Source organism: Rhinatrema bivittatum, chromosome 2, assembly GCF_901001135.1.
Source record: "Rhinatrema bivittatum chromosome 2, aRhiBiv1.1, whole genome shotgun sequence".
In the NCBI taxonomy this organism is placed as follows: Eukaryota; Metazoa; Chordata; class Amphibia; order Gymnophiona; family Rhinatrematidae; genus Rhinatrema; species Rhinatrema bivittatum.
This window is the reverse complement of record NC_042616.1, coordinates 358,111,103-358,127,664: the sequence shown is the minus strand read 5'-3', so window position 1 is coordinate 358,127,664 and position 16,562 is coordinate 358,111,103. Positions and strand designations below refer to the sequence as shown.

At 43.6% G+C, this 16,562-nt stretch overlaps 1 protein-coding gene across 1 annotated transcript in view; it reads left to right on the top strand.

Moving 5' to 3' along the window:
- TERT (telomerase reverse transcriptase) overlaps positions 1-16,562 on the top strand; it is a 273,000-nt gene that overhangs the window by 38,429 nt on the left and 218,009 nt on the right. Inside the window, exon 5 of the mRNA XM_029589929.1 lies at positions 190-372. Within this exon, the coding sequence (XP_029445789.1) occupies positions 190-372 (183 nt within the window). The remainder of the gene's footprint in view (positions 1-189; positions 373-16,562) is intronic.

The window sequence follows — 16,562 nt, the reverse complement described above, 5'->3', positions numbered from 1 at the left end:
TTCACCCATCTTTTCTTGGTCTTCTAGCTCCTCCTCAAGGTGTGACCCCATTTTGCCAAGATCTGTATTTTTGAAAGCCAGGACTTTGATCTTTGTGTGACTTCTCTGTGCTGGCTACAATATCAAACCATATTGTCAGATGAGCACTGGTACTCAGGTGCTGAAAGTTTTATCCTTTGTGTATCCCAGGTTCAGCATTTCAACACTCGACTCAAGAATCTGTTCAGTGTGTTGAACTATGAGCGAATGAATCGCTCTTCTCTACTGGGCTCCTCTGTGTTTGGACTAGATGACATATACAGACTATGGAAACAGTTTGCACTAAAGGTTCAGGAAACCAATGCTGAAATACCCTGCTTTTATTTTGTGAAGGTAGGTCTGTATGAGTTAGTATTTCATTAGAAAGAATTTTGCAGGGATAGAGAATTGATTTTTACAAGTATGTGAGAACCTGATTTATACCTAAGAGTGCCAAAGATAAAGGGAACTGGAATGTTGTTAAATTGTTTTCCAAAGGAATTCCACCACATTTTAGTTCACATGTGGAGTTGCCTTTCTGCACAGCAGTAACTGCACATTTTCTCCAGTTAAGACAAGTGTGTTGCAAGGACTCCTACATCTCTCCATAGACTATCAGGATTACTGTTCCTTCTAAGGCAGTGGTTCTCAACCTTTTTCCCATCGTGACACACCGGACAGGCCACGCTCACATGTGTGACACTGCTCATTACAATTCACGGCGAAAATAAAAAGTTAAGGTCCGGTAATTATTTTTATTGTTTAAAATAACACAAGGAAAAGATACATAACCTGTTTCCCCGAAAATAAGACAGTGTCTTATATTAATTTTTGCTACCAAAGATGCACTAGGCCTTATTTTCAGGGGATGTCTTATTTTTCCATGAAGAAGAATTCACATACCGGTATATTGTTGAACAAAAAAATGAACTCGCTCCTCGAGGGCCTGCTCTCCCTGCCTCGGTGCCTGTATTCAACTACTTCTGCCTGCTGGGATCATTTTTAACTTGCTTCCTTTTCTCCATTGGGAAAAACTGAAAGGTGGAGGCTGCTGCTGACTCAAACCTAGAAAATGTCCACTGATGTTACTGAATCCTGAGAGAATGGGGCGTTGAGCACATTGTCCATTTCCATCCATTCTTCTCCATTCATTTGTTGATCTTTGAGAGAATGCAGAAGAAAGGAAACTCAGACTAATCTGATTAATTTGATTCCTTCCTTCTTATAGCAATTTGTATGAGATTTTATTAATTAGATGTCCAATTATATCACCAATATATAGGGCAGTTGCTGAACAAAACAAAGCTTGCATTCTCTTCCCTTTTGGGCTCGCGTGCTCACAGAATCACAGATTGACTGAAAAAGAAGAGTGACGCTCTTTATACAGTAATTTTAAAAAATGCAAGCTGCGTCTACGGTAAGAAGCGTCTGTGAAGCGTTAGGCCCGCGCAACCCATTTTACTGTATAGAGCGATACACAGTATCCTGGGTGCGCTGGCCTAACGCTTCACGGACACGCTGGTACCGGTATCTGTCATTTCAAATGTCATTTCAAATGACATTTGAAATGACAGGTACCAGGAAGTGGACGGTTCTCCTTTGCTTGGGATTGCCAGTCCTCTCTCCTCTCCTCCCGAAGCAAGCAACGAAAGCGGAAAAAAAAAAAAGGCGAAAAAGTGAAAAAAATAAAAGTTGCAAGGGAGAGAGGACAGGCAATCCTACGGTACGCTCGGGATTGCCAGTCCTCTCTCCTCCCGAAGCAAGGCGCGAAAAGCAGCCTTGCTCCGGGAGGAGGTGAGAGGACTGGCAGTGTACGGTAAAGCAACGAAGTGACTTACTTTTTTCACAGCCCTCCTCCGGAGACGGATCGCGGCTCCCCTGCCTCCCGGAGGCGAAGATGGATGCCTGCACGGGCGAAAGCGGCCCCTGTGCATGCAATTGGGCCGCTCAATGCGTGACGTCACGACGTTTGGCGTCACGGCATGTGACGTCACGCATTGAGCGGCCCAATTGCACGTACAGGGGCTGCTTTCGCCCGTGCAGGCATCCATCTTCGCCTCCGGGAGGCAGGGGAGCCGCGATCCGTCTCCGGAGCAGGGCTGTGAAAAAAGTAAGTCACTTCGTTGCTTTACACTGCCAGTCCTCTCCCCTCCTCCCGGAGCAAGGCTGCTTTTCGCGCTTTGCTTTGGGAGGAGGGGAGAGGACTGGCAATCCCGGGTGTAGGATTGCCCGTTCTCTCTCCCCTCTCTCTCTCTTGCAACTTTTTTTTTTTTTCGCTTTTTTTCCGCTTTTGTTGCTTCGGGAGGAGGAGAGAGGACTGGGGCTGCCCCGGAGACCAGCACCCATGGACGCGGCCAGGGCAGGTGAGCGGGGACTGGGGGAAAGTTTGCCGCCTACCCTTACCCCTGCCTCTAACGCAGGGGTAAGGGTAGGCGGCAAATGTGCGGCAAAACGGCAGGGGCGCGCGTTACTGTATGGGAGGGAATACCGTAGCTAATTCGATCGTTTACATGTAATATGTGCTAGGTCTTACTTTCGGGGGAGGTCTTATATTTAGCAATTTGGCAAAACCTCTACTAGGTCTTATTTTCGGGGAAACACGGTATTCTGTCTGAACAGAAATTGCATAAATAGTAAACATCCCATACCAAAACAGCACCAATTTCCAGCACTTAACAGTAACCACTTTACCTAAGAAAAGGCAACACTGAAATATTACACCAGGCCTTAAGACACTAATACATCTCCTATTAGGAAAACGGACTAAGTCAGGCTGCTATAGAGCCCTACACAGAAACTACACGCCAGCAGAAAACCTCACCTGAGTCACATGTACTGACCCTCACCTAACAAAGAATAAAGAGACCAAAACGCATAACTAGAAGCATGCAGAAAAAACTGAATTGGAAACCGCAACAAGCCAGAGTCTCTGTATGCAGTGTAATAAAGGAAAAAAGAAACATCACCCATTCTTATAAAACAAATCAAGAAATATAAAATCAGTAGCAGTAAAACCATACTAACAAAAAGAACAGATTATTTCGAAACAGCTGATGAGTGGAATAGTCAATAATTAAAAACTCATATAAAAAATTTCTAGATACCAATAAAATATTTCAAAATAGCAGACACAAAGACCCAGTAATGAAAAATAAGGATACAAAAATGTTTTTCCTCTGCATACCTGGAAACGTTTGATATCCAGGTGTCCTGAGATTCTTTTGAATTAGCAGGAGGAGGGGTGGTTTGCTTGGAACTTTCTCCGCTCTCTGTCACATACCAGCGCTCTCTCTCACACTGGCTCTCAATTACACACCTATACAGACATGCTCTCAGTCACTCACATATACACATGCTTTTTCTCTCACTTATATAGGCTCTTAATTACACATTTACACACATGCTGTCTATCTTTTCACGCTTACACACACACACACACACACACACAGGCTTTCAATCACACACATACATGCTGTCTTTTTCTCTCACACACAGACTCTCATTCACATGCTTACAAACATGCTCTCTCTCTCTCTCATTTAAACACAGGCTCTCAATCACATACTCACGTGCTCCCTCACCTAAACCAGCTCTCAATCTCACACAGACACACATGCTCTCTCTCTTACTTATACACACAGGCTCTTAATCAGACATACACATGATCTCTCTCACACAAATGATCTCAATCACACACACATACTCTTTCACACAAACAGATTTTCAATCACAAACTTACACATACAGGTTCCCAATTGTAAACTTACATTCATGCTCTCTCTCTCACAGGCAGGTTCTCAATCACAGACATACTCTCTTTCACATACACAGGCTCTCAATCACACACATACATGTTATCTCACTCACACACATGCTTGCTTGCTCATTCACACTCTCTCCTTCCCTCCCTCCCCGGAAGGAGGGAGGGAAGGAGAGAGTGTGAATGAGAAGGAGAGTGTGAGTGAGAAGGAGAGAGCAGCCTCCTCCCAACCCTAACCTTCATTTTCAGCCTTCGCGGAGGAGGAGTCCCATCGGCTGCGGGGGTAGACTATCTTCTTCATTTTCCTCCGAGCCGCGCTGCTCGTTCCTCAGGCCGCACCTCTCTTCTCTTCTTCGGGCCGACACTGAGCACACTAGCATGGTCTCTTCTTCCTGCGCATGCACCCGCTGCTCACCACTTCTGCTTCCTGGGGGGGGGGGGGGCGGGAAGAAGAGACCATGCCGGTGCCGCTGACTCCAGCTGTCGTGCCGCGTTCCGTCCGTGATGACAGCATTTTAAGCCTCGGCGGAGGGGGACCGGGAAGTGTCGCGACACACCTGCGTGTTCTTGGCGACACACTGGTGTGTCGCGACACACCGGTTGAGAACCACTGCTCTAAGGTGCACATGTGGCTGCTCATACTACAGCTCACCCCTCACAAGACCCATCAGAAGGAGCAGCGATTGCCTGTCCTATAGCTACCAATTGCTATAGGACAGGCAATTGCTATATACCAAGTGCCACCCATGAAGCAATTTCAGAGCTCATGGGTGGCACTTTCTGCTACGGATCTCATGAGATAATAGCTGGAAGTACCATCTGCAAGTTTTGAAATTGCTCCATACTGGAGCAGTTGGCAGCCACGGGACAGATAACTGCTGTTCAGTTGGCTACTGAGTGCCAGTAATCCTTATTGCCTGTCTTTATCACTGCTGACCCAGTGGCTCTCGCTACTGCAATCCTCCAAGGCCCAATTGAATAAAAAATAGGGGGCCAAGAGCTCCCCAAATTAGACCTGCAGACTTCCAGTCCCATTAGGACGTTTCTTTTTTTTTTTGTATCCTTGGTAAAGTATTGCATTAGGGAGCACAAGAGGCAGGGGTACAAGATGAGGAAGAGATGCAGTGGTGGGGGAGAACACGAGGCAGGGGGAGAGGATGCACATGCTAACGAAGACATGGGGAAGGATGAGCGAATGCTGAGGAAGGAGGAGTACTAAGAGGCAGGGGACTCTGCTGCTTAGGTGGCATCCCTAAGGGGAAATGGGGGAGATGAGGGCAGAGATGAGTGGGAGGTGGAGGAAGTAAAGAGAAGCGGGAGACAGATGTTGGGGATGGGGGGGGAGCTATGGGAAGGGGGTGGGAGGCAGATGCTGGAGGGGAAGGCAACAGAAGGTAAATGCTGGGGAAGGGGGGAAAGGAGGCAAGGGAGAAGATGCTGGGATAAAGAAGCAGCGGGGTGCACGCTGGGAGAAGGAGACAGGAAGACAGATGCTGGTGAAGAGCAAAATGAAGGGTTGTTAGTGGAAAAGGGTAAGAATGGAGGTGGCAGCAAATGTATGTGGCATGAAGAAATAGGGGAAGGAGATGGAAAGCAAAGGAATAGAGTTGCAAGAATAGAAGTGCATAGGGTAATGGAGTGGAAAATAGAAACATGACATGAAAAGCTAGGCAGGAGTAAGAAGAAGTGGTAATGAAGAGATGGAAACAAAACTGGAGAGAAGAAAGTAGTAAAATAGAGCTTGGGTCCTCGGTGGTAGGCTGGCAGCAGTAATAAATGGTGGCGCTACAGTCAGAACAGCTCACAAGGGATGGGCGGACTCCTCTCCCTCCATTGCTGCTCATTTGCAGAAATTATGTGCCCACTGGTAGGGCATATTTGCACACACTCCAGAAAAAATTAGAGGGAACGCGGGTGAGAAGATGTTAAGAGAAACAGTGGATGGAGGAGGAGTAATACTTATTTAAATTACTTGTATCCCGTGCCCTCCAGTGTTCACGGTGGGTAACAGTATAAAAAAAGATAAAAACGTCTTACATATAGAATGACTAAACAAACATGGTAAAAGAATTGGACATAGACAATACCATAATAAAGCTTCCACAAAGCATGTAATGCACTTTAATGGCTACCTTGTGTTATCTTAGCCATGTATGGTACGGGTAAGTTTAGGTGTAAATGTGGAGGGTGGATTATCTTTGCCATAGTAGATTCATTGGAGAGTCAAATGTGCCTATATATTGGTATAGGAAAATGTCAAACTGTGGGAGTATTTGGCTGACTGCAGGTATTGAGAATGCAGTGGTGAAAAGATGCATTTTAAGAACAGTTTTAAAAACCTTATTTTATGTGTTGGGGTAAGGAGTTCCGGAATGTGGGGTCTGCAAGTGAAAATGCTTTATGGGTGGAGGACAGTCAAGCTAGACGTATGGAAGGAATTTTAAGCAGAGATTAGGAGGCTGATCAGAGAGATCTCATTAGAATGTACATTTTGAGGGTACTAATCACCTATGAGATTTAACAGAGTGTAGTAGATTATATACCAGGCGTGCCAGTTTATATTGAATCCGGTATTCAACCAGGAACCAGTGCAAGAGCTGGAGAGTTGGTGTGATGTTTGTATCTAAGTGTATTTCTGAGTAGCCTTGTGGCTGAATTTTGAATTAGCTGGAGAGATTTAATGGTAACATGATGGAGGCCGATATATAGAATATTGCAGTAATTGAGCGAATTTAATATTAAGGATTGAAGAACTGTTTAGAAGTTTTGAAAGTCGAGAAGTTGTTTTAAATGACACAACAGGTGTAGTTTGTAGAATGAAGACTGAGTATTTTTATGTATGCTTGCATGGACAACAGTGGATGGCTAACGATCATATAGAAGTAATTTGTTTTTTTCTTTTATTTCAATGGTCAGTGTAGAAGTAAATTGTTTTCTCTTACTCCAGTGGTAGTGTATCAAAAGAAATCTTCTACTTCAAAATGTAAAAGTTCCCAGATCAATGCTTTAATTCCAAAAACTGTTGGTGTAAATTTAGATTTCTTAGTGTGCAGTCAGATGAATCCAGAACAAATGGGTTATGCACCTCTACCAGCAGATGGAGAGGGAGCAAACTAATGTCACAGTACATATACCTCTGCAGTGACTTCAGCCTGCCAGAATTCTCCATCTCCAGCAGATGGTGGACGTGCATCTCCCTACTGGGGATTGCCTCTTCTTGAAACAAGGAGAATTAAGGATATTACAATCATCCTGCTTTCCTGCAGTGATACTAATAGGTCCGTCCCACAGTTAAGAATTCCTGAGGTGATTTCCGTGGTCCTTCAGCTGGTAGCTGGTTTTTCAGCTGACGTGGCCTTAGCTGCTTAAGTGGCTGAAAGGCAGCAGGTGCAGGAAGCCAAGTGCAGCGGTGATGGTATCTGCCCTCTCCCCCGCTGCTGGAGACAGTCTGTTATAATTGCAGAGATATAAAAGGAGGCTTTTGTAGTGTAGGGCTTCCTCCTTTTTCTTGGTTTCCATGCTCACCGCGCCATTCCAGCATTCGACCTGCTCCATGGGAGGCGAGGGTCATGGGCAGCCTGGCGGGTTGCACAGCCTCTGTAAGCTAGGTCCCTCTCTGAGACTTTTTTGCTGTGTGCCACATGATGGGCCACAATGACATTTTGCGTGCTTTCTTAGGCTGCCCTCTATAGCAGCGCTTCTCAACCGGTGTGTCGCGACACACTAGTAGTGTGTCGCCAAACACCAGCAGGTGTATCGCGTCTCCCGGTGACCCACTGCCCGTTGCACTTCCCTTCTCCCTTTTTTCCAGCCCTCGCGGGCCAATTGGAAGCCTCCTTTCTTCCTACCCCCATTGCCCAATGGGAAGCCTCCTTCATTCTGCCTGCCCCCGCGCAGGCCATTCGGAAACCTCCTCCCTTCTACTTACCAGTGGGAGTAGGAAGAAGGGAGGAAGCCTTTGATTGGCCAGTGAGGCAGGCATCGCCTAGCCTAGGGGTGGGATGGGTGAAATAGCAGTTTCGGACGCTGACGAAGCATGGCCGCTACAGCCCATGGCGGCAAAGAAGAAACTGGACGCTGACAAAGCAAGGCCGCCACAGCCCGTGGCGGCAAAGAGGAAACCGGACACCGACGAAGCATGGCTGCCACAGCCAGTGGCGACGAAGAGGAAACCCGAACCTGACCGAGGCCACCATGGGAGCCCATTTCCGTGGTGGCGCAAAAAGAAGGCCCGCCAAAGTAAAGCCACGGCGGAACTGGAGCCCATCCCTGCAGTGAAGAAAGAATACGTTTTTTGGTGAGAGCGGGTGTGTCTGTGTGTGCATGAGTGCCTGGGTGAGAGCTAGTGTGGCTGTGCGTGAATGGGTGCCAGGGTGAGAGCTGGTGTGAATGGGTGCTTGGGTGAGAGCTTGTGGGTGTGAATGAATGCCTGGGTGAGAGCTGGTGTGAATGGGTGCGAGAGCATTTGTGTGTGATCAAGAACTTGTATATAAGATACCATGAGTGTAATTGAGAGAGAGACTGGTCAGGAAGATGACTGGTGTGAGAGAGACTGAGACTGGTCGTGGGGTCTAATTGGAGGTGTGTGTGTGAGTGACTGGTTGTGGGCGCTAAGGAAGAGGACTGTGAGGACAGCTTCAGCAGCCCTTGCTGCTTCTGGTGAGTGCTATTGGCCTGGAAGGGAAAGGAGTAGGAGAGTTGCTGGAGAGGATAAGTAAAGGTGGCTTTTTAAATTTATTTTTCTTGATTGACTGCCATTTTAATTATTGGGTATTATGCGATGTCTGCTGTTTTGAAATATTTTATTGATATTTGGACATGTTTTAATAATTTTTTTATGAGTTTTTAATTGTTGGATATTATTCTGTTCAGCAGCTGTTTTGTAACATTTTTAGTATAGCTTTACAATTATTTCTGTGTGGGGCTCTATAGCAGCTTGGCTTATTCTGTTTTCCCAATAGGAAATGTATTAGTGTTTAGGGCCTGCTTTAATAGTTGTATTTCTTAGAGGATTGTTACTTTATTTAAAGGTTTTTGTTTTTTTTAACCGACATTTGTAGGTACATCTGTTTTAGTGTGTTCCATAATACAGGTGTAACCCTGTGCAGGTTAGTTTATGTGCATTATTGCAAATCCTGGGAGTCTGTTAGGTGCTATATTTCTCTTTCCATTTCTCCTGGTTCGCACTGCATGCAGAGTGGCTTTTTTGGTTTTCCATTCCAGTTTCTGTCTCCATATTTATAATTTGTAGTTTTTCTGTACTTGGTGAAGGGTGTGTGACCGAAGTGAGGTATTTAACTAGCATGTAGGCATTTGTATCAATCTTATCTGTTGTGTTTTCTCAATAGGATATGCATTAGTGGTAAATTACTGTCTTTTCATAAGGAAGGCTATTTTGCCTGGTAGTAAAAAGAGTTTGTTTTGCTTTTACTGAGATGTCATCAGAACCAGAATATCTTTTTTGTATGGTGAGTTGTACAGGGTAATGCCCTAGATCTGCTCTGCACTCATTGCTGTGGGTTGAGGGGATTCCTGTAGATGCAGAGTACATGTTTACATTTAGCCCCGTGATGGTCACATGTTCAGTGTGTCTCGCATGTGAGAACCATCTGTCAGGTGTGTCCTGGACAAAAAAGGTTGAGAACCTCTGCTCTATAGGATTGTCAGTTTGGCGCGTGCATCGAGCTGTGCGTCCAGGTTGAGTGTGCAGTTTTTGGACCTTAGTTGGGCCTTGTATTATGTGCGTCTAAGTTAAGCGATGCCTTAAGTGGCTGCACACTTGTGCGCACACATTGTATTGTGCACTTAAATTGTTTTATGGCGCTTATTTTTGGGACTCCTAAGTTTTGGATGCCTAGGTGTGAGAGACCTAGGTTGGATGCCTGGTAATTTTGGATGTACAAAAAAAAAAAGCTAGACGCATGCCTCCGGCCGCTGCCCAAGTGCACTGTCAGCCATAATGGCACCTATGCCTAAGAAACCTAAGCACTTTTATCTTTGCATTGCCCGTCATTCGGGCATTTCAGCCAGGAGTGCCCGCTAACTTGTGCTAGTGCTGTTTGGAGGCTCAGAGACAATTGCCTTCCTCTGATTTCACTAGCCTGGCTCTTCCCAGCCAGATATAGGCCTGGGTACAGATGGCTCAGGTTGGGTACCTGATGCATCACCAGCTACTACCCGGCTTTTTAGGTGGCTGTAGAGAGCAAGAAAGGTTTGTATTTGGAAACAACGTTGTAATCAGATGAAATAATTTGAAAGTGGTAAAACTTTTCAAGCATCTTTATTGTCGATACTATTAGTATTTTTTTATTTTAGGACTGTGCAGTGCCACACTGACTAAATGCTACTCGGGAGAAATGGGGCAGTTAACAGGCTGAGGAGAACTTGGTTGTATACTCACGATGGCATGAACTGTAACTAATGGGAGTGTGAAGCACGAGTGTGCCACTGTGGCTGTAGTCATAGAAGCAAAGGTGTAAGTGGGAGGTGGGGGTGCGCCCACCACCAAATGCTCTAGAAGCTAGTACTGAATCAGCCCCCCTTTCCACTCCTCCTATATGCTCTCCCTACCTGATGGGCTCCCATCCTCCTCCCCCCAACTAAGCAATCAAACTACACCTATGCATTTACTAAATCTCTCAGATCTTGTGCACTATCCATGAAGCTGGTTTTACTTGCTGAAATCAATAATATTTTAATTTGTGTAGAATTACAAAAGGTCCATAGATCACAAAGTTTGGAGATATGCCCATGCATTTGAAAGGCAGAATAATAATGGTTCTGAAGATCTGAAGCAAAAAAAAAAGCTTTTAGTGTAGTTATAGCTTGATTATTGGAAGCATGGAGAAACTACTTTGTATGTAAGATGACGTCTTCACACTAACTTAAAACTAGTCACAGATGTATTTAGTCTCTTAAAAAGAAATTGTCTACTACTTGTTTGCTTGACCTTTTTCCTACTTAACAGAAAATATCTCCTGTACATTATAGTTAGGGACCGTCATCAAACAGGAAATGGAAAGCCCGAAGCTGACGTGGCCGTCCCTTTAAACATACTTGACATAAAACCAAGTGACGTTATCAGGATACCCCTATGATTGATACAAAAAATTAGTCCAACTAAAAAGAACCATATAAAAAAAGGCTTTAACCAAGAAAAACATGTAAGTTTAAATCAGCGTTAAGGCCGGATGGTGTCACAGTTCTTAATTGATATATCCAACGCTGTTCAAGCCTCAATAATTGTAGCTCTCCATTACCACCACGCCAGTGTTCTGTAACACTATCGATGGCACAAAAGTGTAAATCTTCAAAAAGGAGATTAAATTCAATACAGCGGGACACCAAAGGTTCGTCTAACCAGGCATGTTTAATGTTGAACCGATGTTCGATCATTCGGGTTTTTAACAACCGCTTGGTTTTCCCGATGTACAGTAAATGACAGGGGAACATAGCCAAGTAGACAACCATAGTTGATATACATGTTGTAGTGTACTTGAGCTGAATAATTGATCCGGACTGAACATGTAAAGAAACCGAATATACTGAACATGCCTGGCAGGGATGATGTGAACCCACATAGACCCACATAAACCAGCTCCCTAACCACCTCTATGACATACATTCTATCCCCAGAATCAAAAAAAGGGATGGAGGGATCCTGCTAGCCACAAAAAAGGGCCTAGGGCTCGCACTACAAACATCCATCACAATAAACAATACTGAAATTGCCTTTTTCAATTCGGACCATCTACAAATAGCCATAGTCTACGCACCACCAGGAACCTTAGATACAGACCCCTCACCATTAATTGAATTCACAACAAAACATTTTAAGCAGGACAAACCAGCAATCTTGATGGGAGACTTTAACCTACATGTAAACAGCGCTCCTCTAACCCATAACTGCGACATCCTTCTCACAGCACTCAATCACCTAGTCTTCAATCAGATTGTCAAAGATCCCACGCACAAAGCGGGACATACCCTAGACCTGATCTTTCTCAACAACGGAATAACACCTACCAATAACCCTACCTGCGTCCCGGTCTCATGGTCCGACCATCACTTCATCTCTGCAGAACTTCAAATTAAAGACCAGCCTCGTCCCATATACCCGGCAACCACTATATGATACAGGAAACCCTGCTCCATAGACAATCTTAGTAATCTGCTTACCAAAGAACTCGACCGACTGGATCTCTCAGATGCTTCCTCAGCTATCAACTCCTGGCTCAATATAACAAACGAGGTCGCTGATCGTTCCTGTCCCTCCATCACCAAATCCTTAAAACCACCCCAAGCCAACAGACATCCGTGGTACACTCCGTCACTCAAAATCCTTAAACAAGAACTTCGGAAAAAAGAAAACAGTTGGCGCAAGTCTCCTTCCACCATCACAACGCTAAATTACAAATGCCACCTCAACACATACAGATTAGCCATACTCAAGGCCAAAAAAGTCTTCTTTGCAAAAAAAATCCACAACTTTGCACTCGACTCTAAAGCCTTATTCTCATTTGTATCTTCCTTAACAAAACCCTCTCCTCCTATCATCCCAGACGAACAAGCAGCCAGCAAAGCTGCGGAACTAGCAATCTACTTCGATAAAAAGATCACCAACCTCCTTAAGCCAATCTCCACCCAACAACCAACAGCATCGCACCCTAGAATCTCATCACATTACAAAGAAAGCAGCCTATCATCGTTCGAGACACCATCATCATTGGAGATCGAAATTATTCTCAATAAGCTCAAACCCTCTTCTCATCCACTGGATACCATACCCTCCAATCTTCTCCTATCGACTCCTAACACCATTTCTAAAGCACTAGCAGACATCATCAACTGCTCTTTAACTCAAGGAAAGGTCCCAGACCAACTCAAAATAGCCATTCTGAAACCCTTACTAAAAAAACCTAACCTTTCAACAGATGACCCTGCAAACTTTCGCCCTATCGCTAACCTTCCCCTGATCTCAAGAGTGATGGAAAGATTCGTCAACAAGCAACTGTCAGAGTACCTGGAGGAGAACAACATACTCTCCCCTTTCCAGTTCGGCTTCAGGAAATCGCAAAACACAGAAGCATTACTTGCATCGTTATCTGACACCATCCTCCTCAATCTTGAAAAAAAACAACCATACCGCCTCGCTCTTCTTGACCTATCCGCCGCATTCGACACAGTCAATCACGCCATCCTTCTCGAGCGGCTATCCGATATAGGAATTCAAGGAGAAGCTCATAGCTGGTTTCAATCATTCCTGGAGAATAGATTCTATAAAGTTAAAATCAATAACGAAGAATCGCCTCCTATCAAATCAACACGAGAAGTACCACAAGGATCATCCCTCTCCCCTACGCTATTTAATATTTACTTGCTTCCACTCTGCCACCTTCTCTCCAACCTCAAGCTAAAACATATTTTCGCTGATGACATTCAGATACTCCTTCCCATCACAGAATCACTGCAAAAAACTTGGGCACATTGGATTAATTGCCTACAATCTATCAACACTCTGCTATCCAGCCTGAACCTTATACTCAATTCAAACAAAACAGAAATCCTCATCTCGCCAGACGAAAACCATACTCTCATCAACTCCCATAGCGCAACACAATTCACAAAATTATCTATTAACCACTCCCCTTCCGTCAGAGACCTAGGGGTGCGTCTCGACAATAAATTCAACCTTAAATCCTTCATTATCAACACAACTAAAGAATGTTATTTCAAACTTCAAGTGCTAAAAAATCTGAAACCACTCCTCCACTTTAGTGACTTCTGTCTAGTAATCCAGTCTATAATTCTGTCTAAGTTAGACTACTGCAACTCTTTACTGCTAGGTCTTCCGCTCTTAGCTACAAAACGCTTACAGATGGTGCAGAACGCTGCGGCGAGGTTACTCACCAACACAAATAAAAGAGCCCACATCACTCCAATTCTTCACAGCCTTCACTGGCTTCCTATAAAAGCCAGAATTACCTTCAAGACACTATCAATGATCCACAAGGATATTATGGGCATCGCCCACCTAAATCTAAACTCGCAACTCCGCCCTCACACATCACAAAGACCTATCAGATACAACTACAAAGGTTCCTTATATGCTCCCCCGATGAAAACTTCACTAACAAAACGAGCACTCTCCACAGCCGGGCCCACCCTCTGGAACTCATTACCGCCGGATCTACGCCAGGAGTCTTGTCATCTAACCTTTAAGAAAAACCTAAAAACATGGCTCTTCCGACAAGCCTATCCAGAATCGCAGGAACATTCTGACACCGGTCAAAGAGCAAAATAGTCCACTATAAGCTCCTCGACCGTCCATACCCCCTCTAGGCCCAATCACGCCTGATCTGGACAGCCCACTTGTTTTGAAAATACTCTTTTGTTGATGCATTAGTTCTTTGAACTCATGCATTACTCATGTTTTTGCCCATCAACACAGTTTTCTGTTAACTGTATATCCCAAGTTACACTACCCCTTTTTTAGCCATTCCCTATATTTATTCACATTATTTTGACGAGTTATTGTTGTCTATGTAATATTTATTTATGTTCTTATGTTCAGAAACTCTGTTTATTGTAACGCCTTAACCGCGACAGTTTTGTTCTATGGAAACCGACCTGATTTGATACTTGTATTGAGAAGGTCGGTATGTAAAAATCCTAAATAAATAAATAAATAAATCCAGTTGTGTTGACACAGAAAAATCAGAGTACACCTAAAGATCTTTTAAATTGGTGGCCTGTGAAAAAGTAATACGAGGAGGAGTTTGGAAAATGTCATGAACTTTCAAAACGTGCCAGTTTTTAAGAATAGATGTACGAACAAACTTAGCTTTAGGGGAAAATGGAAGAATACACATGTGCCGAGATGGGTCTTCCACAGTACGCAGAAGAAAAAGCCACTCACGATGAGAATATTTAGCTCGCAGGTAGACTTTTCGAACACAGGACTGTGGGTAGCCTTGTTTTTTAGAAACTGACCGAACAACGGCTAAGCTTGTATCTCAAAATCTCCAATAGTTTTGAAAAAAAGACGTCTCAGATGAATGAATTGGCTAACAGGAAGATCCACTTTAAAAGCGCATGGATGGGCACTCTCGAAATGGAGAAAAGTGTTGGAGCAAACAGGCTTTTGAATCATTGAAGTAGTGTGAACACATCGGCAATCTTGTGTATGCATATTAATGGCCAAAAAAGATATAGAATTATGTTGAATATTAGCTGTAAACTTCAAATGGAGATTGCAAGTATTCAACCAGGTAAGAACATTTTCCAATGAAACCAAAGTCCCACGCCACAATACAAAAATATCATCAATTCAAAAAAACGGCTAGCTACATCAATGGCTTCATCTTGAGGGATTGAGGTATACAGTGCTTCAACACCTTAATGTCACTAGGATCAAATCAGTGGTGTCAGTTCGTACTTTTTCCAAAAAAAGTACCATATCAGGTGAGTCACGTTTAAATGAAGACATCTGAGGGACAAATGGTGCTAAACAATAATCAATGAACCATGAAAGAGGTTCCGATATTTAGAACCACAGCTAGAAATAATAGGATGCCCTGGTGGCTTTTGCAAATTTTTATGAAAGAGTATAAAAAACTGGTACCTGAGGATGCATTTTAACCCAAAAATTTGCTTCCTTCTGAGTAAGGAAACCAGATTTTACACCTGAATTTACAAATTTCGAAATGTCTCTCTGTAGGTTACTTGTAGGATCATGAGATAATGGTAAATAAAACTGTGTATCATTTAGTTGTCACATTTCTTCAGTTTCGTTGGCAACTCGATCTTGTACAACAATTTTACCTCCTTTGTCAGCAGGTTTTATGATCAATTGTGTAGCCAGATGTAAATCATTTAAAGTTGTCTTCTCTGAGTGAGTTAGGTAGTAAAACTATTTAGGTGATACATTCGTGATTAAAGTAGAAATATCTTGGGAAACCAATTGATAGAAAACTTTGATTGCAGCATCTTCCGGAACAGGTGGTATCCAAGTAGATCTGATAATATTGACAAATCACAGCCAGTCAGGTGAGAAACAGGAAAAATGCTTCAACTTTAAAATTCGTATAAAACGAAAAAGAGAAATTTGACGTTCAAATGGATCAACTCGAGGTGTGGGCACAACCGACAAACCTCGTTCAAGGACTTTGATTTGTGTAGACTTGAGAGTTGTTGCAGATAAATTTAGCACTAAGGATTCTTCTGATAGGAACGAGTAATCCTCATCGATGGTTTGGAACGATCTTGATCTGATTGGAGAGGGTAACGACTGTATTGGGTGTTGTAAGAGCAGCGGTTGCTGCGTCTGAATTGTCCTAAAAAAGACCAACCAGAAGTTTGAGTAGTAGAATTATCTGGTCTTCTCTGTTGAACCCAGAGATCATCATCTCCTGAGGAATAGTCTCCACTGGAATCAAAGTGATGTGTTTTTTTTTAGAAGAAGTAACCATAGGTTTTACCAACCAAGGATATACGAAGCCTTTACAGTAGTTCTGTTCATCTCAGCAAAACTTCTCCAATTTTGAGCTTCTTGTTTGACGGTTGATGCTGAGTCCTTTTCAAAATGGTAGCCATTTGCAAGATAAATATTTTTGTTTATATTTCTCTTTTACGTTTACTGAACTATTTCCTGCTATGTCACATTTCTAGGCAACTGTCATTTTAGATTAGAGGTTTATACTGCCTCTAGCGAAGCATATTGTCTGTGAAGCATCGGCTGTGTTGGGCTGTTTTCAAATACAATTTCCAATGACTGTTGTCAGTA